General features: G+C 39.6%; 2 protein-coding genes across 8 annotated transcripts in view; one reads left to right on the top strand and one right to left on the bottom strand.

Moving 5' to 3' along the window:
- The window catches only part of LOC134825030 (RNA binding protein fox-1 homolog 1-like), an 89332-nt gene that overhangs the window by 18735 nt on the left and 48558 nt on the right, over window positions 1–22039 (top strand). The gene's annotated exons all lie outside the window — the stretch shown is intronic.
- Window positions 15700–20888, bottom strand: LOC134824730 (uncharacterized). The gene is made up of 4 exons (XM_063836704.1): window positions 20338–20888; window positions 20028–20104; window positions 18839–19038; window positions 15700–17145 (listed from the first exon to the last, which is right to left on the bottom strand). The coding sequence occupies exons 1-4, from the start codon at window positions 20886–20888 to the stop codon at window positions 15700–15702; spliced, it is 2274 nt and encodes a 757-aa protein (XP_063692774.1).

Here is a 22039-nt window from a genome sequence, read left to right as displayed (position 1 = left end):
CTACTGTAAACCCGGACCAAAGGTCTTGAAGTCTAATTCCAGTTATTTCTATTCATTTAAAATATAAGCCTTTTTACTTGGTCAAGCCATGAATGACAGATTAGAAAACTAAAATTTCAAATATTATTTCACTTGGATTATATGAAGAAAAAGCCATCTTTCTATAGATTTCAGGGCCACAGGCCAAATGCCAAAAGTTTGGTTAGCAAAAAATTTAGCAGACAGAAAAGATTTATGCAAAAATTTGGTCTGCAAAAAATTTGGGCGAGAGGCCCGCTCAAATTTTTGGTTAACGGGTGATACTCGTAAAATATCTGTTCCATATATTGGAACCGTCGACGAGGACCGTCGACGAGTCCAACTCGGCGCGCGTCCTGGTAGGTTGTAAACCTACAAATTTTTGGTCGCCCAAATTTTTGGGAATTAAGGTATTTGATTATGCTTTCGTAAAAACATGGTATGATTGAAGATTTGAGAAGTTTAGAGTGAGTCAATGAGAATATGCTTGCTGTAAGTATTGAACTCGAAGTAAAACAAAATCCGTGACATTCTATTTTGATGTTATTCGGTCAGTGATAGATCAAATCTCCGATCGAATTCTACTTACTGCTGACTCTGGGAGAGGTAGAGTGAACACTGTTTGTTGCACTCCCACTCAGTGAATGTCGCGGTGCAGCTCCGACTATCATCGCCCTGAAATCAAACACATTGCTATTAGTAATAGTATTGGTGAGGTGAGGTGAGGTGAGGTGAGGTGAGGTGAGATGAGGTGAGGTGAGGTGAGGTGAGGTGAGGTGAGGTGAGGTGAGGTGAGGTGAGGTGAGGTGAGGTGAGGTGAGGTGAGGTGAGGTGAGGTGAGGTGAGGTGAGGTGAGGTGAGGTGAGGTGAGGTGAGGTGAGGTGAGGTGAGGTGAGGTGAGGTGAGGTGAGGTGAGGTGAGGTGAGGTGAGGTGAGGTGAGGTGAGGTGAGGTGAGGTGAGGTGAGGTGAGGTGAGGTGAGGTGAGGTGAGGTGAGGTGAGGTGAGGTGAGGTGAGGTGAGGTGAGGTGAGGTGAGGTGAGGTGAGGTGAGGTGAGGTGAGGTGAGGTGAGGTGAGGTGAGGTGAGGTGAGGTGAGGTGAGGTGAGGTGAGGTGAGGTGAGGTGAGGTGAGGTGAGGTGAGGTGAGGTGAGGTGAGGTGAGGTGAGGTGAGGTGAGGTGAGGTGAGGTGAGGTGAGGTGAGGTGAGGTGAGGTGAGGTGAGGTGAGGTGAGGTGAGGTGAGGTGAGGTGAGGTGAGGTGAGGTGAGGTGAGGTGAGGTGAGGTGAGGTGAGGTGAGGTGAGGTGAGGTGAGGTGAGGTGAGGTGAGGTGAGGTGAGGTGAGGTGAGGTGAGGTGAGGTGAGGTGAGGTGAGGTGAGGTGAGGTGAGGTGAGGTGAGGTGAGGTGAGGTGAGGTGAGGTGAGGTGAGGTGAGGTGAGGTGAGGTGAGGTGAGGTGAGGTGAGGTGAGGTGAGGTGAGGTGAGGTGAGGTGAGGTGAGGTGAGGTGAGGTGAGGTGAGGTGAGGTGAGGTGAGGTGAGGTGAGGTGAGGTGAGGTGAGGTGAGGTGAGGTGAGGTGAGGTGAGGTGAGGTGAGGTGAGGTGAGGTGAGGTGAGGTGAGGTGAGGTGAGGTGAGGTGAGGTGAGGTGAGGTGAGGTGAGGTGAGGTGAGGTGAGGTGAGGTGAGGTGAGGTGAGGTGAGGTGAGGTGAGGTGAGGTGAGGTGAGGTGAGGTGAGGTGAGGTGAGGTGAGGTGAGGCGAGGCGAGGTGAGGTGAGGTGAGGTGAGGCGAGGCGAGGCGAGGTGAGGTGAGGTGAGGTGAGGTGAGGTGAGGTGAGGTGAGGTGAGGTGAGGTGAGGTGAGGTGAGGTGAGGTGAGGTGAGGTGAGGTGAGGTGAGGTGAGGTGAGGTGAGGTGAGGTGAGGTGAGGTGAGGTGAGGTGAGGTGAGGTGAGGTGAGGTGAGGTGAGGTGAGGTGAGGTGAGGTGAGGTGAGGTGAGGTGAGGTGAGGTGAGGTGAGGTGAGGTGAGGTGAGGTGAGGTGAGGTGAGGTGAGGTGAGGTGAGGTGAGGTGAGGTGAGGTGAGGTGAGGTGAGGTGAGGTGAGGTGAGGTGAGGTGAGGTGAGGTGAGGTGAGGTGAGGTGAGGTGAGGTGAGGTGAGGTGAGGTGAGGTGAGGTGAGGTGAGGTGAGGTGAGGTGAGGTGAGGTGAGGTGAGGTGAGGTGAGGTGAGGTGAGGTGAGGTGAGGTGAGGTGAGGTGAGGTGAGGTGAGGTGAGGTGAGGTGAGGTGAGGTGAGGTGAGGTGAGGTGAGGTGAGGTGAGGTGAGGTGAGGTGAGGTGAGGTGAGGTGAGGTGAGGTGAGGTGAGGTGAGGTGAGGTGAGGTGTTACCCACCCTTTAGTCGAGGTCCTCCTTACCCCGACGGTCTCAGGATTATATCCCATTGCTTTGCTACCAGGAGTAGTTGTTACCACTACCTCCGCTGTTACCCCGTGTGACGCTGTTCCTCCTATCCTGAAAGATTTAAGGGGTAACCACCTGACACTATCTGGATGATTAGTAAAAGATAACCATACAAATATAAAACTCAGATTACTTCGGAGTTATAATACGAATAATATACCGATTCAAGTTATTAGTTTAATTAGGTTAATTAATAATTGGCTTACTGGCTGCCTGTGGGAGTTGTTTCCGTGACATTTGAGGAAACAACCTTAACCGAGCTCGCCAATATCTGAAAATAAGACAGCTAGGCTAAGTGTTCTAATAAGTCGATCTTATTTAATCGAAAAAAGTTCGGAGTCTTAAATCATAAATGTTCAACGTGTAAATCAATGGGCTTGGCTTGGCAACAGTCAGAAAAATTAAAGGCTAGACAGCTATTATTAAAATGACTTATTTATATATACCATTTTCTGTCCTCCACGATTTGTATTCAGCAAAACGATCTCAATACAGTTCACAAAAACAGGAATATAGACGATTCTCAGCTCCCTCAAGGTTACTATTTCTGTTCACTTATACACTTGTAAATGTTGGCAAATTGTTTAAATTGAAACGGTAAAACTACTCCGTACGGAAAATCTGACAAATGAATAGAGGAAATTCGACAACTATCCATAATATGCGTTACAAAAAAATAAAGGAGAATTAATTAAAAGCATTAAATATTAATTAACGACGAGTAAAATTTAACATACAGTAAATCGAAAGTAGAAAAAGTTAATACAATTGCAACTTGTAACCATGACAACAGTGTGACCAGACTATGCAGTAAGCGGAGTAAAACTACCACATACCAAATCCAATATAAAGAAAACTTACAGTTACCGATGACAAAATGGAATAAATATAAACGGCTAAATTGTTCAAATCAAATGAGATTCTGCTTTGCTGACATATCTGCCAACTATGACGGAATTTTACTTTTTATTGGTATTTTACAAACTAACGCAGGTACCTGATTAAAACCACGCCTTTTTATACTCCTACGAAGAGAAGCAAATTATGAGCTAGCATTTTATAGTGAAACGAAAAGTGTTAAATTGAATTTACAATTTACAACTGAAATTACTTTTAGAAAGATAAATAAACTCCACAATTGTTTTTTAGATAGCATGACCGAATCTGTTTCAAATGTAAGATATTACTTACATTATAAATACAATTACAATAACGTAAAAAACCTAGTTAACATAGAAAAACCGGATGGAAACAAGAAAAATTAAATGCGCTGTCAAATTAATCACCGCGACTACAAGTGTGGTTACTGCGCTGCGTACGTCTTCAAATTACGTCTTCAAATTTATTAATTAACTCAATTGTAGAGCGTAACTTTCAGCATGCTCCGTTCAACGTTTCGTTAATTTCCGTTTAATTTTATAATTTTAGGTGTACAATATCGTCACTGTTACCGTCACCTTCACTGGCATCACCAATAGCCATTGGCATTAACAGTTCAAGATCAGAGAAACCAATTATATGCCATCAAGGGCAATAATAAAGTACCATTAAGTACATATCAGGGTGATTCAAAAATAATTTTAAATAGCCACAATTTTTGAGATCACCCTGAAATTTTCAGAATATGTTCTAGAGATCAGAATGTTGAGATATGCTTTTCAATTATTTTGATTCGATTTTAAAATTGACAGCTCTCTAAAAATAGTCAAAACATCAGGCTCAATACAAACAATAATTGCGACCATTGTGACAGACGCTAGATTCACTGTTAACTACAAGCCCTAATCAGCTCACTTCATAACATGAACATTATGCTTTAAATAGGGAAACACTTGTGACACGCATTTCTAATTTGGTCCTTTTCGGGCCAAAGAACCATATTTATAAATTATAACAGTCCATATTTTTACCCCCCATAATTTAACTCACCGAGTCAAATTTTGGTGTTCCTTTTGAAATATCAGTCATACTAATAGTAATAATATGCTTAATGTTTCTTTCATTCACGTCCAGAGTTATATGCTTAAGTTATTGTTTGTTGAATTGAAGCTAGTTCTGGTTCAAAATGTACAATTTGTCTACTATTACCCCCCATCTTTTCAATTAGAGGGGTTAACTAGGAACAATTTCAATTTAAATTTCATATCAGCAACTTCAGATGAATAATACAAGTTCAGCAGCAGCTGTTTCGTTGCAGTGCACAATTCGATTTGAGATTTTTTCAAGTCGCAGTTAAAATTGTGGGGGTCAAATTTGGTTCTTTTCGGGCCAAAGAACCATATTCATAACAGTCCATATTTTTAACACCCATAATTCCCCCCCCCCCCCCCATAATATTATTTGATTGACGATGTCAGCCGCTCAGCCCTTCCAGATCGTTGCTCTGCGAATTAACAAAGAACGATCTCGTCTTACTTCTATGCGAAGTAAGAATGATAGTTTGCGCGGCGCGTCGAAGCGGCAAAGTCCTCCAACAATATAACCGACTGAGGTATCTAACTTGAAGGTATATCACAAACAATGTCTCTAAGCTTAGTACCTAGCCTCCGCAGGACAGCAAGAAAGCAGCCAAGGAATCAGTCGAGGGAGCAGAAGAGCCTAAGAACTAGGAAGCTCAGATCTACACAGAAGCTAGAACTAGAAGTTATGTAGTTGTGGAGATCGTTCTGGAGAAGCCACTTGTTTCAAAAAGACCGCCTCAGCAACTCGCTGTTAAGGTGAATATACTGCGTTAAAATTATTTCTAGCATTTGGACATGAAGCGGTTTTCTTTCAGGCAGCAGAATACATTCCAAAACGGTCTTCTAATAATAAGTTGGTCGACCGCAGTCGAGGAGCCGATTTCCCTGTCTAATTGCATTTCGGCCACGGTCCTTTCGGTACAGATTTCCCTGCAGTATAGTCGGGACTCAACCCCAGGCATATACAGGGTGGGCCAAAAGTCAGTACCCATACGTTGGCCTTAATAGCTCCGCCGTGTGTTATATTTGAGAGCTGTTGCTTTGCAGATGGCATACTGTACTTACTGGTTCGAGGATTCCGGCGTCAAAATTTGAAAATTCGAATATTTTAGACCACGCCCATTCAATATTAAAACACCTATATTGTTTTCTCTGAACATGCTGAACGCCTAATTTTTTCAGAGACGGTAGATTATCAAATGTTGCATATGATCTGAAAACATGAGGCAAAACGGATTAGAAATGACGAAGTTATCAAGCATTTTCTGTATCTCGTTAACAAAATTGACTGGGTGATTATGTGACACCGTGACACAACACCTTAATTGGGCACCCTTAACAATTCCCATAATGTTTAACGGGGTAGTTAACGGGGTCACCTTATCACGTGATTAGGTAAACCAATCACCTAATCACATGTAATGAATAAACTCGTTATGCTTCATATCTCGGTCATCTGAGAAGCTACAGTTCAAATTCTTTCAGGACAAACGTAATTCGAATGGCCAAACACAATTCAATAACATTTAGCTTGATCCGACTATCCAAACTATCAAATAAATGTGAAAATGAACCTCCATTTGAAAAAAATGAACACGAATATTTTTCGAGTTGACAAATTCCTCGAACCAGTGGTGGTACTAAGTCATATAATACCAGAAGGAAGTATTTAAATTGGGCACTCAGTGACTGAGCTATTAAGGCCAACGTATGGGTACTGACTTTTGGCCCACCCTGTATTTTCGCAGCTCTAATGAAAGCCACTACCATTTTCACCATGGTTTGGTGAGTGAGTGAGTGACGGCTGCCCTTCAGTTTTTGAGATTTAGGCCCAACTGGGATTCGAAACTAAACACCACTGTGGACAGTGGAGCGGCCGAAGCTGTGTCAGAATATCACAAACAGATCAGAGACGTGGCTAACTTAGTGCTGAACGAGTTACGAGTACCGACAGGTTAGTGTGATCATGTGATTATTCGTGTGGTCACGCGATTGTTCATGTGATCAGGTGACTATTAAAATATATTTATTCGCAATAAACGGTGCAAATTTTGATGACGATGTTCCCACCATTACCAAATCAAAGTTATCAATCCTCGAATATTATTCCTTATTAATTTTAATACCGTTTAGAAGTTCGGAGTCTCAAACGAATCCACAGAGTCAGACTTTTTATTCAAGGATGGCCAAAAACCATTTAATAATACAACATAAACCATACTTATTCCCGTTTTAAACCATTAAAATCACTACAAAGAACTGGTTTTATTATATAAACATAATGAAATGCACCCCTTACCAGAACTTCGAGTTTCTTTTAAGCAAAATAATCAACTTTTTGCAAGGATTCATTCCGGAAACTTTAATTGCACGAAATTTAAAGAAATAAACGCTGAAGTTATTTTATTCCAGCTCAAAATTCAAAAACCATTAATGAGGAATCACCACTTATATTCAAATTTTTTCTATTAAGTAGTACTCTAGAAAAATCACTTAGTTCAGTTATGTCCGGATAACTGTAATGTTTGATATCGGACCCTAACTGATCAGTTCATAAGTCCTCAAACTAGTAATCTCAATTTTCTTGCGTCCCGTTTTCTACTGAAGGTTGATGGTGATATCATCAGCAGATACGATGATATAATCCTCTCTGTAACTGATATCTGCCCTCCCCACTGTCATATACTCCTCAGGGATGTTTAGAGGGATCCCACTCTGCAAATCGTCCTCCAGCACCCTCGCCAGTTTCTCCTCCAGCACCGAGTTGAGGAGACTCTCGATCCCTTCCAGTATCAAGTTATCCTCCTCCAGTCTCCTTTGTTCGGACTTCCTCATTCCGTCCATCTCCGCTCCAATGTAGAGTTTCCCAGTCCATATTTCTACATTTGCTGTCACGTTGGGGACTAGCGAGTATCCCCCGTCCTTCTTTACCATCCTCATTGTTCCTATCCAATTAGTCAGGGACTCGAACTCCGTTCTAATCTCAAGTTTCGGGTCATCACTGCTCAGAGTGAGCCGTGCTCTGAGGTGAACCAATACGGAGATACCGTCGTCGGTGATGCTTACTTCCGGGAGTGCAGTGCTGCTGATCTTCACGGTCTTCCTGTTAAATCCAGCCAGGATCCGTCCCTCGTTTTCATGGAACTCTACACTCACTGTATCTATACGCTGGCCATTGCGCAACACATCGAAAGTCGTTCTACTCCCCTCAGTGCCTGTCTCTACCAAGGAAAACTTGAGTAAGTCGAAGTGGTGTAGGTTCTGGATGCCTCTAGAGATGAGGTCCTTCGTGAGGATGATGGAGACCCCACTGTTAGGACCTGGAACCACTCCACACCAGTCTCTAGCCTGTCTCTTCTTTCTAGCTGGTTCCTCGGTGGCAGGTAGGTGGATAAAGGGAGGTGTGACAATTTGTGTGGTGTCTGGTACTCCTGTCAGTTCTATTACTGCGGGTGTAGAGATAACAGCACAGCTATGTCCCCCTGTTATTACTGATGGGTTAAAGTCCACTTTCAGTTCTCCTCCTGATTGCAATGGCATCGAAAAGTCCTGGTTAAACATTGCATTGTCGAAGTTAGCTGCAGCTTCACCCACCACTTCATTCACTTTCTCGCGAATAGATCTCTCCAAATCTCTCTTCAGATCCTTTTCAAAGATCCACACAATGAAGTTAAGAAGCCAGGCGTACCAGGAACCTGAAATGTTAATGTCGAGAGATCCCATACTCGCCCTACAAGAACCCGAGTCATGTGAGAACCCAACTTTTCCGTTCGACTTCACCCCAAGATTGACCCTGTCTGAGATACTAAACCCATTTGAGCTAACTTGAACTCCTCCACCAAGTGTCACGGAGTACCACCAGGACCTCTTGTTGTAACTCCAGCTCCCTGAGGCTCTTATAGTCCCTCGAATACTCGCGTCCACAACAAGTTGACCTGTTCCACGAAGGGTGATAGAGGGGTTGAGGGTGAGGGTGGTTACTCTCACTCCCCAGTACTTGAACGAATGGCCACTTCCACTGTCACTTCCACTGAATGATTTTCCCTGGTGGGGTTAACAAATATTAAAATTACCTGATTGCATGACATTATGATCACAAAATTTCTTAAGACTGATTTGAATTTGTATAATATTTCGAATATGGACACGTTCATTGAAGTTTTAGGATATTGGTAAATTTCTAAAATAGCGTTTTCGGCGATAGTGTCTTAATTTTAGCATCTATTAATCTAGCGTGTTCATTAGTTCTGAACATTAGCCACGTGACCCATACTCCCATATGCACTGCTCAGAAATAAAATGTATTGCTTTTAGGCACTATAATGTAAAAAATGTCACATTTTTGTGACATTGTTTACCATAGCTGCCCAATTATCATTCCTTGGTCTGAAATATAGTAGATTAGGTCAATCTAACAATTATGATACAACATTGGTTAAAGGGCACGGATCGAACGGCTTTAAGGCAATATTTCGTAAACTTTGTCACACTCAGAATACGAGACCTCTTTTCTACTGTGAGGTGTCCTCAAAACCCTTTCAACTCATTATTTGATGGTTCTTCTGCCAATCATAGCCCTAAAATATGTTGTTTTGAAAAGTTAGCTAATACATGCACTTGGTTATTGGGAAATGGTGTAAATTCTGTCACATTATATGGAATTTGAAATTCTGGGTGAATTTCCGAAATCATTTAAATATCTGATTTTGGTTTGGAAGGCGGGAAAACTCTATATAAGGACGATACACGGATACAGTTGATTCAAGTATAGGGCAGTTGATGTAAACATCGTCACAAAATGATACGACATCGTAAATAGGTTACATTTTGCGGAAACACTCTATATAAGGACGATACACGGATACAGTTGATTCAAGTATAGGGCAGTTGATGTAAACATCGTCACAAAATGATACGACATCGTAAATAAGTTAAATTTTGCGGGAAAACTCTATATAAGGACGATACACGGATACAGTTGATTCAAGTATAGGGCAGTTGATGTAAACATCGTCACAAAGTGATAAGACATCATAAATAGGTTAAATTTGGAAACAATGATTATAGAATGAAATAGTCTGTGATTAACATATTACATACATTATAAAATGGGCAGGGGTTTTTATATTTCCTGTATCTCTGTATTAATCATTTCGGACTGTAATTAGGACTGTTCACGTGAAAGAAATTGTATCTAAATTTTACAATGACGTACTCGTATGTGACGAAATTTACATTTCTTGACCCTATTTTGAAGAACCATACCTCGGTTAGAATTCAATGTTCTTCCAGGAATTATTGGTTGGTTATTGTTTAGCAAAATAGAACTCAAGGTTAACAATGCCGAGTTTAATTTTACTAAGTTACTGAAATGTGACGAAATTTACTTTTCCTGCCCCAACAGTATAATTTCAATGTGATGAAAAATTGGCATGGGTTTCTATATTTCCTGTATAAATCCATTCTAACTATAATAAGGACTATTGATATGAAAGAAAATCTATCTAAATTTTAAAATGACGTATGTGACAAAATTTACATTTCTTGCCCCTATTTTGAAGAACCATACCTCGGTTAAAATTCAATTTTCTTCCAGGAATTATTGGTTGGTTATTGTTCAGCAAATTAGAACTCAAGTTTAACAATGCTGAGTTTAATTTTACTAAGTTATTGAAATGTGACGAAATTCACTTTTCCTGCCCCAACAGTATAGTTTCAATGTGATGAAAAATTGGCATGGGTTTCTACATTTCTTGTATAAATCCATTCCGACTATAATAAGGACTATTGGTAGGAAATAAAATCTATCTAAATTTTAAAATTACCTATGTGACGAAATTTACATTTCTTGCCCCTATTTTAAAGAACCATACCTCAGTTAAAATTCAATTTTCTTCCAGGAATTATTGGTTGGTTATTTTTCAGCAAATCAGAACCCAAGTTTAACAATGCTGAGTTTGATATCACTAATTTACCGAAATGTGACGAAATTTACTTTTCCTGCCCAACAGTATAATTTCAATGTGATGAAAAATGGGCATGGGTTTCTATATTTCCTGTATAAATCCATTCTAGCTATAATAAGGGCAGTTGATATGAAAGAAAATCTATCTAACTAATGCTATGGCTGATGTGACGAAATTTACATTTCTTGCCCCTATTTTGAAGAATCATACCTCAATTAGTATATAATGTTACTTTATCACCATCACTATGTCGATAAATTAGTTATTTTGCCAACACGGAGCAAATAAAGTTATAATATTTTTTTTTGTGACGAAATTTACAAATTTGTACCCTGTTCAGGTGTTGAAATTTTGCCAATGTTAACATATCACTGCCATATAATAATTTATATGACCGGCGTATGGTTGAAATATTGTTAATTGATCCATAGTACGTAATATAGGGTGTTTAAGTTGGTATACTAATATTTACTCAATTTCACACATGTTGAGATATCATACAAATTTATGTGACTAAATTTACCTATTTCTGCCTTCTGTATTTGTATTTGCCTATAACAATTTAATATGTGAACAATTCCAAACTCATTCAGCTCACAAAATAATGCTAGACTATTCGGCATTTCTTGTCAGGATGTCATAAACATCCCTCATATAAATTTCTTAAATGTGTGACGGAGTTTACATGGTGCTACCATTTAACGAAAAAAGTCGCTAAATATGTAGATAATAGTCATATGCAACTATCCTATAAATTTGAAATTCGAAAATTTGGTCAAACACGGCTACAAGGGGTCCATATAAACTCTGTCACGTTTTTATAGTGTGACAAAGTTTACAACTCACTGCCGGCCGCATTTAAGCGATATCTTATCGTCTGATAAAGATATCGTTATGCGACAAAGTTTATCTAGAGGATGAAACGATTATCCTAACCATTGAGGGTTTATATAGTTTTATAGTGTGACACATTTTACATCATCATGCCATTTAGTAGGGTCACTAATATTTACCAATATCCTCAAACTTCAATGAACGTGTCCATATATCAGATTAGTACAGAGAAATCCGTCTGAAAAATCGATCTGCCGACACACAAAGCTTACAAAGGATTTTTGACGTTTTTAAGTCGTTATAGGTGTCCTTTACGGCTGACCAACTTTTCCAAACTTTTTCACGTTTTTAAGGCCACTTTTTGCCATTTTACCACTTTTTACCACCTTTCTTGTTTGTCAAATATCTTTAGTTGTGAACATAATAGAAACTTGCAGATTAATCGAGTGTGTTCGTATTAACAGAAAGAAGAACATTTTGTAGACAATTTTTACCTCAGATAATTAATTAATTGGATAATTATCAATTAGCTAATTAGCAAAAATGAAATTTTTTTATTGGCTCAAAATGATTGGAATAGCTTAAAACACGGAGAAAATTAGTTTTTAGAAAAAATTTTCCTCCAAAAGTTATCAAATTGCATAAAACGTGGAGAAAAATGCTTTTAAAAAACTTCGTGATTTTTTTTCAAGAATACTAAAATCACCAGTATATTTAAAGTCACTATTGTGACGGTACATTAGAACTAAACAGAAACAAAGTGTGAAGGGCCTGAACGGAACCCCTCGGTTTCAGTTCCTTGTTTAACACTGCCGTACAGCAAGGACATCCACCGGGTTCTCCAAGGATGGGCACATAGCTCACTCCACACTATGTTCTGTCAAATGTTGCTTATATACCAAGGATCTACAGGAAATATATAGTTGGAGTTCAGTAAATATTGGCAGATTTTAGTATTCAGGAATTACTAAATGGAAATAAATAAAAGGGCTGAAACTGAAAAACGTTAACCACAGGAAATTAGAGTTTTATAATTAATTACAGTACATCCTTATCGATTTTCACAGAAACTGCACCAAAGCACATTGAAGATCGAACTGATAGCCTGTTATACTACGATAATCATTAATCGCATAATATGTAATAAATAAAACCTCTCTTAGTCTGTACCGTCGATCGTGCTAATCTGAACTGGCCTACCTGGATTGCCATTTACCTCTTCTTTTCCTCAATAATTCGACCGAGTTGTGCAAGAAATGTGATTTATCATATAAATCACATTTCACAACTAAAGATATTTGACAAACAAGAAAGGTGGTAAAAAGTGGTGAAGTGGCAAAAAGTGGCCTTAAGACACGTGGAAAAGTTTGGAAAAGTTGGTCTGCCATAAAGGACACCTATTACGACTCAAAAACGTAAAAAATCCTTTGTAAGCTTTGTGTATTTTTCAGACGGATTTCTCTGTACTAGATGTAATTTCGACTTTAATTCTAGCCAAAGCAAATTTTTCGCTAATTAGTTAACTTTTCCTTCCTGATAATATGAACACCCTCGATTAATTCGCAACTTTTTACGATGTTCACAACTAAAGTCAAAGATATTTGACAAACAAGAAAGGTGGTAAAAAGTGGTGAAGTGGCAAAAAGTGGCCTTAAGACACCTATTAGTACTCAAAAACGTCAAAAATCCTTTGTAAGCTTTGTGTGTTTTTCAGACGGATTTCTCTGTACTAGATGTAATTTCGAATTGGGGGCCGAAGCAACCCCCCCCCCCCCCCCGAGTCCCAGCCTTACCTTCAATTGTGTAGATATTCTGTCGGCCACCTCGTCCGTAAAGTCCTGTAAGAACTGTTTGGAAACCTTGCCCATAACTCCCTTGTCGAAAGGTGACACCAAGGCGGTACTACAAGTGGTAGCTACTACCGTCATCAACATCAGCTGTATGATCATTTCTGCTTCTTTCGGGACTCGTGTTACGTTAAGGAATATCAGCGCTAATAAAGGGTATAACAGTAAATACAACGAGGATTGTAATCGTGCTTAAAGTATAAACTTGGACAGATCAATGATCATGCGCTGAGCAAATACCAAACAGATTAAATGGTTGCAGAATACGGATAAAGTTATGACCAATTTAAGTAACTTGGTTCTGCAAATCTAAAGCTCTGCGAATTTATCAGCAGCAGAAAAATTTATAACATGTCGTTAACATGAACTCTAGAATTGAGACTACATAATAATACAATATAAACCATACTTATCCCCGTTTTAAACAATTAAAATCACTACAAAGAACTGGTTTTATTATATACTAGGAGAACTCCCCTCTTCTCCACCCAGGTGCACTCCACTTGAAGCATTATAGGCAACCTTCCGAAGTCCCTTATCTTCTTTCTTTCCCTTCCTTCTCTCACAGCAGAACAGCAAGCCCAGAGCAATAGAGACTACCATTAATAGCCCTGTGGTACAAGCTAGTACCGGCACTAAGATAAGTTTACTAGTGACTGCATACAATTGTTCCCTCATTACCTTTAGTTGCACTTCTTTTTGGTTCAGCTTTGTCTCCGTTTTGTTCAACTGTGTCTCTGTCTGGTTCAGCTGTGTAACTGTGTTAGAAAGCTGGTCTGTAGTTTGCTCAAATTTAGCTCTAACCTCATCAAGCTCAGATGACTTCTTCAACAGTTCCCCTTCTACAAACTGGAGTTTCTTTTCAAGTGCACATGTTTCGATAATTTCACCCACATCACCAGTTCTTGATTGCTGCAGAATTTGTTCCCACTTTAGCTTACGAGTTTCATCGTGTTTCTTCTCAATATCAGAGCAACGTCCTGCAGAGTACAGTTTGCTCACTTCAGATGAACTCAGCCTCGTGGAAAAGACGTTTAACTTGTAAAGTTCATCACCGAAAGCTTGACTGGATTGAAATGATCCACCGTAAGAATCCTGATCTTGCCCCAAAACAAGATATCCACCTGCAGTCAGTCTCCTTCCTGAAGGAGTTGAGAAGGAACCTGTTTGTCTGCCGTTGTGGTGAATTGTGGCTGTCAGGGAAGCAAGACTCCAACATAAACAATAATGATACCACTCTCCTACTGCAACACCGGCCTGACTTTTTACATTTTTGTTATAACTATAGAATATGATGTTTTCGGCTCCGTCATCCTCAATGAAAATCTCGTTGTGATTTGAATTGCTAATCGCGTACGAGAACCAGGTTGGGCCGGGTCCAACTCTTAATTTCCTTATCCAAGAACACACAGAAAACGCTCCGGAGAAGGGTTGCATGTTGGGTTTAAACTTGATAAAATCTCCCATAGTGCTCCCAAACTTAAGTACCTTGTAGGATTTGTCATCTGCAGTAGTAGATATTATCAGGACAGTCAGGATCATCACTTGACAGGACAACTTCATCTTTAGAGTTCGCTCTTATAACAGTCTTCGGATTAATATTATGGGAAATATGTAGCTGTGAAAGTAAAAAATAACAAAGGAATGGCCTTAAAACGTCAGATGATGTTAGTGATAAGAAATGAAGGCTACGTTGTGAATTGCGATTGATTTACTGTGTGAGTATTATGCGAGAATACGTGGCTCCTGAAACTCGAAACTCGAAACTCGAAATTCAGAATCACATTATAGGTAATGGTTAGGACGGATTCTTGATCTGTAGGTGGCTTTTTCTTATAGAATAAGATTAAGTTGGGAGACCTGGCACGATAGAATGCTCATAATATGAAAGATCACGTTGAATCTTCATCAGTTTTAAATACAGATTGCAGTACGGAAAATCCATATTTTAGTGCAACATCAGGACAGTGGAACGAAATTACATTATATGGGACTAGAAAGCCCGTGGTAACAGGCACGAAGCTAGTAGTATTCTTTGAAAGAAAGTTTTAATCGCATCAAAAAATATCCATCTCAACCGAAGATACAGCCGATTTAAATATAAAACACTTTAAACACAACGTAATTACCACAAAACCGATCAAAATGACGTTAAAACAATCTTTGCACGTGCATGTGTGCATTAAAACACCGTTGCTATGGAACCTTTTGGTTGTTACATAAATTCCTATTTTTCATCTAATTTGCACGTGGGCGGTCGTACAAACAACAAAAACAATTCTCTGAATTATAGTAGAGATACATAATGAAATGCACCCCTTACCAGAACTTCGACTTTCTTTTAAGCAAAATAATCAACTTTTTTCAAGGATACATTCCGGAAACTTTAATTGCATGAAATTTAAAGAAATAAACGCTGAAGTTATTTTATTCCAGCTTAAAATTCAAAAACCATTAATGATGAATCACCACTTATATTTAAATTCATTCTATTAAGTAGTACTCTAGAAAAATCACTTAGTTCAGTTATGTCCGGATAACTGTAATGTTTGATATCGGACCCTAACTGATCAGTTCATAAGTCCTCAAACTAGTAATCTCCATTTTATTGCGTCCCGTTTTCTACTGAAGGTTGATGGTGATATCATCAGCAGATACGATGATATAATCCTCTCTGTAACTGATATCTGCCCTCCCCACTGTCATATACTCCTCAGGGATGTTTAGAGGGATCCCACTCTGCAAATCGTCCTCCAGCACCCTCGCCAGTTTCTCCTCCAGCACCGAGTTGAGGAGACTCTCGATCCCTTCCAGTATCAAGTTATCCTCCTCCAGTCTCCTTTGTTCGGACATCGTCATTCCGTCCATCTCCGCTCCAATGTAGAGTTTCCCAGTCCATATATCTACATTTGCTGTCACGTTGGGGACTAGCGAGTATCCCCCGTCCTTCTTTACCATCCTCATTGTTCCTATCCAATTAGTCAGGGACTCGAACTCCGTTCTAATCTCAAGTTTCGGGTCATCACTGCTCAGAGTGAGCCGTGCTCTGAGGTGAACCAATACGGAGATACGGTCGTCGGTGATGCTTACTTCCGGGAGTGCAGTGCTGCTGATCTTCACGGTCTTCCTGTTAAATCCAGCCAGGATCCGTCCCTCGTTTTCAGGGAACTCTACACTCACTGTATCTATACGCTGGCCATTGCGCAACACATCGAAAGTCGTTCTACTCCCCTCAGTGCCTGTCTCTACCAAAGAAAACTTGAGTAAGTCGAAGTGGTGTAGGTTCTGGATGCCTCTAGAGATGAGGTCCTTCGTGAGGATGATGGAGACCCCACTGTTAGGACCTGGAACCACTCCACACCAGTCTCTAGCCCGTCTCTTCTTTCTAGCTGGTTCCTCGGTGGCAGGGAGGTGGATAAAGGGAGGTGTGACAATTTGTGTGGTGTCTGGTACTCCTGTCAGTTCTATAACTGCGGGTGTAGAGATAACAGCACAGCTAGGTCCCCCTGTTATAACTGACGGGTTTAAGTCCACTTTCAGTTCTCCTCCTGATTGTAATGGCATCGAAAAGTCCTGGTTGAACATTGCATTGTCGAAGTTAGCTGCAGCTTCACCCACCACTTCATTCACTTTCTCGCAAATAGATCTCTCCAAATCTCTCTTCAGATCCTTTTCAAAGATCCACACAATGAAGTTAAGAAGCCAGGCGTACCAGGAACCTGAAATGTTAATGTCGAGAGATCCCATACTCGACCTACAAGAACCCGAGTCATGTGAGAACCCAACTTTTCCGTTCGACTTTACCCCAAGATTGACCCTGTCTGAGATACTAAACCCATTTGAGCTAACTTGAACTCCTCCACCAAATGTCACGGAGTACCACCAGGACCTCTTGTTGTAACTCCAGCTCCCTGAGGCTCTTATAGTCCCTCGAATACTCGCGTCCACAACAAGTTGACCTGTTCCACGGAGGGTGATGGAGGGGTTGAGGGTGAGGGTGGTTACTCTCACTCCCCAGTACTTGAACGAATGGCCACTTCCACTGTCACTTCCACTGAATGATTTTCCCTGGTGGGGTTAACAAATATTAAAATTACCTGATTGCATGACATTATGATCACAAAATTTCTTAAGACTGATTTGAATTTGTATAATATTTCGAATATATCAGATTAGCACAGAGAAATCCGTCTGAAAAATCGATCTGCCGACACACAAAGCTTACAAAGGATTTTTGACGTTTTTAAGTCGTTATAGGTGTCCTTTATGGCTGACCAACTTTTCCAAACTTTTTCACGTTTTTAAGGCCACTTTTTGCCACTTTACCACTTTTTACCACCTTTCTTGTTTGTCAAATATCTTTAGTTGTGAACATCATAGAAAGTTGCAGATTAATCGAGTGTGTTCGTATTATCAGAAAGAAAAAAATTTTGTAGACAATTTTTACCTCAGATAATTAATTAATTGGATAATTATCAATTAGCTAATTAGCAAAAATAAAATTTTTTTATTGGCTCAAAATGATTGGAATAGCTTAAAACACGGAGAAAATTAGTTTTTAGAAAAAATTTTCCTCCAAAAGTTATCAAATTGCATAAAACGTCGAGAAAAATGCTTTTAAAAAAACTTCGTGATTTTTTTTTTCAAGAATACTAAAATCACCAGTATATTTAAAGTCACTATTGTGACGGTACATTAGAACTAAACAGAAACAAAGTGTGAAGGGCCTGAACGGAACCCCTCGGTTTCAGTTCCTTGTTTAACACTGCCGTACAGCAAGGACATCCACCGGGTTCTCCAAGGATGGGCACATAGCTCACTCCACACTATGTTCTGTCAAATGTTGCTTATATACCAAGGATCTACAGGAAATATATAGTTGGAGTTCAGTAAATATTGGCAGATTTTAGTATTCAGGAATTACTAAATGGAAATAAATAAAAGGGCTGAAACTGAAAAACGTTAACCACAGGAAATTAGAGTTTTATAATTAATTACAGTACATCCTTATCGATTTTCACAGAAACTGCACTAAAGCACATTGAAGATCGAACTGATAGCCTGCTATACTACGATAATCATTAATCGCATAATATGTAATAAATAAAACCTCTCTTAGTCTGTACCGTCGATCGTGCTAATCTGAACTGGCCTATCTGGATTGCCATTTACCTCTTCTTTTCCTCAATAATTCGACCGAGTTGTGCAAGAAATGTGATTTATCATATATGATATAAATCACATTTCACAACTAAAGATATTTGACAAACAAGAAAGGTGGTAAAAAGTGGTGAAGTGGCAAAAAGTGGCCTTAAGACACGTGGAAAAGTTTGGAAAAATTGGTCTGCCATAAAGGACACCTATTACGACTCAAAAACGTCAAAAATCCTTTGTAAGCTTTGTGTGTTTTTCAGACGGATTTCTCTGTACTAGATGTAATTTCGACTTTAATTCTAGCCAAAGCAAATTTTTCGCTAATTAGTTAACTTTTCCTTCCTGATAATATGAACACCCTCGATTAATTCGCAACTTTTTACGATGTTCACAACTAAAGTCAAAGATATTTGACAAACAAGAAAGGTGGTAAAAAGTGGTGAAGTGGCAAAAAGTGGCCTTAAGACACCTGTTAGTACTCAAAAACGTCAAAAATCCTTTGTAAGCTTTGTGTGTTTTTCAGACGGATTTCTCTGTACTAGATGTAATTTCGACTTGGGGGCCGAAGCAACCCCCCCCCCCCCCCCCCCCCGAGTCCCAGCCTTACCTTCAATTGTGTAGATATTCTGTCGGCCACCTCGTCCGTAAAGTCCTGTAAGAACTGTTTGGAAACCTTGCCCATAACTCCCTTGTCGAAAGGTGACACCAAGGCGGTACTACAAGTGGTAGCTACTACCGTCATCAACATCAGCTGTATGATCATTTCTGCTTCTTTCGGGACTCGTGTTATTTTAAGGAATATCAGCGCTAATAAAGGGTATAACGGTAAATACAACGAGGATTGTAATCGTGCTTAAAGTATAAACTTGGACAGATCAATGATCATGCGCTGAGCAAATACCAAACAGATTAAATGGTTGCAGAATACGGATAAGTTTATGACCAATTTAAGTAACTTGGTTCTGCAAATCTAAAGCTCTGCGAATTTATCAGCAGCAGAAAAATTTATAACATGTCGTTACATGAACTCTAAAATTGAGACTACCTTAATTCCCAAAAATTTGGGCGACAAAAAATTTGAGCGGGCCTCTCGCCCAAATTTTTTGCAGACCAAATTAATAGCATAAATCTTTTCCGTCTGCTAAATTTTTTGCTAACCAAACTTTTGGCATTTGGCCTGTGGCCCTGAAATCTATAGAAAGATGGCTTTTTCTTCATATTCAAGTGAAATAATATTTAAAATTTTAGTTTTCTAATCTGTCATTCATGGCTTGACCAAGTAAAAAGGATTGAAAGCAAAATGACTGGAATAATAAGGAATAATAATGAACTAAGGCAAATATCTAACTGAAATTTTAGTGGAAAATCGTTCATTTTTCGAAGAATTTGTGCCCAAATTTTCGGTCGCCCAAATGAGTTCAAATTTTTTGCCCAAATTTTTCGGGCTCAAATAAATTGTGCTCAATATAATGGCACACAAATTTTTGGGAACTAAGGTACATAATAATACAATATATACCATACTTATCCCCGTTTTAAACAATTAAAATCACTACAAAGAACTGGTTTTATTAAATACTAGGAGAACTCCCCTCTTCTCCACCCAGGTGCACTCCACTTGAAGCATTATAGGCAACCTTCCGAAGTCCCTTATCTTCTTTCTTTCCCTTCCTTCTCTCACAGCAGAACAGCAAGCCCAGAGCAATAGAGACTACCATTAATAGCCCTGTGGTACAAGCTAGTACCGGCACTAAGATAAGTTTACTAGTGACTGCATACAATTGTTCCCTCATTACCTTTAGTTGCACTTCTTTTTGGTTCAGCTTTGTCTCCGTTTTGTTCAACTGTGTCTCTGTCTGGTTCAGCTGTGTAACTGTGTTAGAAAGCTGGTCTGTAGTTTGCTCAAATTTAGCTCTAACCTCATCAAGCTCAGATGACTTCTTCAACAGTTCCCCTTCTACAAACTGGAGCTTCTTTTCAAGTGCACATGTTTCGATAATTTCACCCACATCACCAGTTCTTGATTGCTGCAGAATTTGTTCCCACTTTAGCTTACGAGTTTCATCGAGTTTATTCTCAATATCAGAGCAACGTCCTGCAGATTACAGTTTGCTCACTTCAGATGAACTCAGCTTCGTGGAAAAGACGTTTAACTTGTAAAGTTCACCACCGAAAGCTTGACTGGATTGAAATGATCCACCGTAAGAATCCTGATCTTGCCCCAAAACAAGATATCCATCTGCAGTCAGTCTCCTTCCTGAAGGAGTTGAGAAGGAACCTGTTTGTCTGCCGTTGTGGTGAATTGTGGCTGTCAGGGAAGCAAGACTCCAACATAAACAATAATGAAACCACTCTCCTACTGCAACACCAGCCTGACTTTTTACATTTTTGTTATAACTATAGAATATGATGTTTTCGGCTCCGTCATCCTCAATGAAAATCTCGTTGTGATTTGAATTGCTAATTGCGTACGAGAACCAGGTTGGGCCGGGTCCAACTCTTAATTTCCTTATCCAAGAACACACTGAAAACGCTCCGGAGAAGGGTTGCATGTTGGGTTTAAACTTGATAAAATCTCCCATAGTGCTCCCAAACTTGAGTACCTTGTAGGATTTGTCATCTGCAGTAGTAGATATTATCAGGACAGTCAGGATCATCACTTGACAGGACAATTTCATCTTTAGAGTTCGCTCTTATAACAGTCTTCGGATTAATATTATGGGAAATATGTAGCTGTGAAAGTAAAAAATAACAAAGGAATGGCCTTAAAACGTCAGATGATGTTAGTGATAAGAAATGAAGGCTACGTTGTGAATTGCGATTGATTTACTGTGTGAGTATTATGCGAAAATACGTGGCTCCTGAAACTCGAAACTCGAAACTCGAAATTCAGAATCACATTATAGGTAATGGTTAGGACGGATTCTTGATCTGTAGGTGGCTTTTTCTTATAAAACAAGATTAAGTTGGGAGACCTGGCACGATAGAATGCTCATAATATGAAAGATCACGTTGAATCTTCATCAGTTTTAAATACAGATTGCAGTACGGAAAATCCATATTTTAGCTTTTTAGTGCAACATCAGGACAGTGGAACGAAATTACATTATATGGGACTAGAAAGCCCGTGGTAACAGGCACGAAGCTAGTAGTATTCTTTGAAAGAAAGTTTTAATCGCATCAAAAAATATCCATCTCAACCGAAGATACAGCCGATTTAAATATAAAACACTTTAAACACAACGTAATTACCACAAAACCGATCAAAATGACGTTAAAACAATCTTTGCATGTGCATGTGTGCATTAAAACACCGTTGCTATGGAACCTTTTGGTTGTTACCTAAATTCCTATTTTTCATCTAATTTGCACGTGGGCGGTCGTACAAACAACAAAAACAATTCTCTGAATTATAGTAGAGATACATAATGAAATGCACCCCTTACCAGAACTTCGACTTTCTTTTAAGCAAAATAATCAACTTTTTTCAAGGATACATTCCGGAAACTTTAATTGCATGAAATTTAAAGAAATAAACGCTGAAGTTATTTTATTCCAGCTCAAAATTCAAAAACCATTAATGATGAATCACCACTTATATTTAAATTCATTCTATTAAGTAGTACTCTAGAAAAATCACTTAGTTCAGTCTAGTTATGTCCGGATAACTGTAATGTTTGATATCGGACCCTAACTGATCAGTTCATAAGTCCTCAAACTAGTAATCTCCATTTTCTTGCGTCCCGTTTTCTACTGAAGGTTGATGGTGATATCATCAGCAGATACGATGATATAATCCTCCCTGTAA

The sequence above is a fragment of the Bolinopsis microptera genome, chromosome 13 (assembly GCF_026151205.1).
Source record: "Bolinopsis microptera isolate Bmic1 chromosome 13, MBARI_Bmic_1.0, whole genome shotgun sequence".
NCBI classification, from domain to species: Eukaryota; Metazoa; Ctenophora; class Tentaculata; order Lobata; family Bolinopsidae; genus Bolinopsis; species Bolinopsis microptera.
Note: the sequence above shows the minus strand (reverse complement) of the source record. Positions and strands in the feature narration are given on the sequence as shown.

What these genes read in the sequence shown, in the direction of transcription:
- LOC134824730 (XM_063836704.1), bottom strand. Translation starts at nt 20,888, where the DNA reads ATGATCCTGACTGTCCTGATAATATCTACTACTGCAGATGACAAATCC. An exon ending in TCATCTGAAGTGAGCAAACT is followed by an intron (nt 20,105 to 20,337) that starts GTAATCTGCAGG and finishes TTTCTAACACAG; the next exon opens with TTACACAGCTGAACCAGACA. An exon ending in GAATATCTACACAATTGAAG is followed by an intron (nt 17,146 to 18,838) that starts GTAAGGCTGGGA and finishes TAACCCCACCAG; the next exon opens with GGAAAATCATTCAGTGGAAG.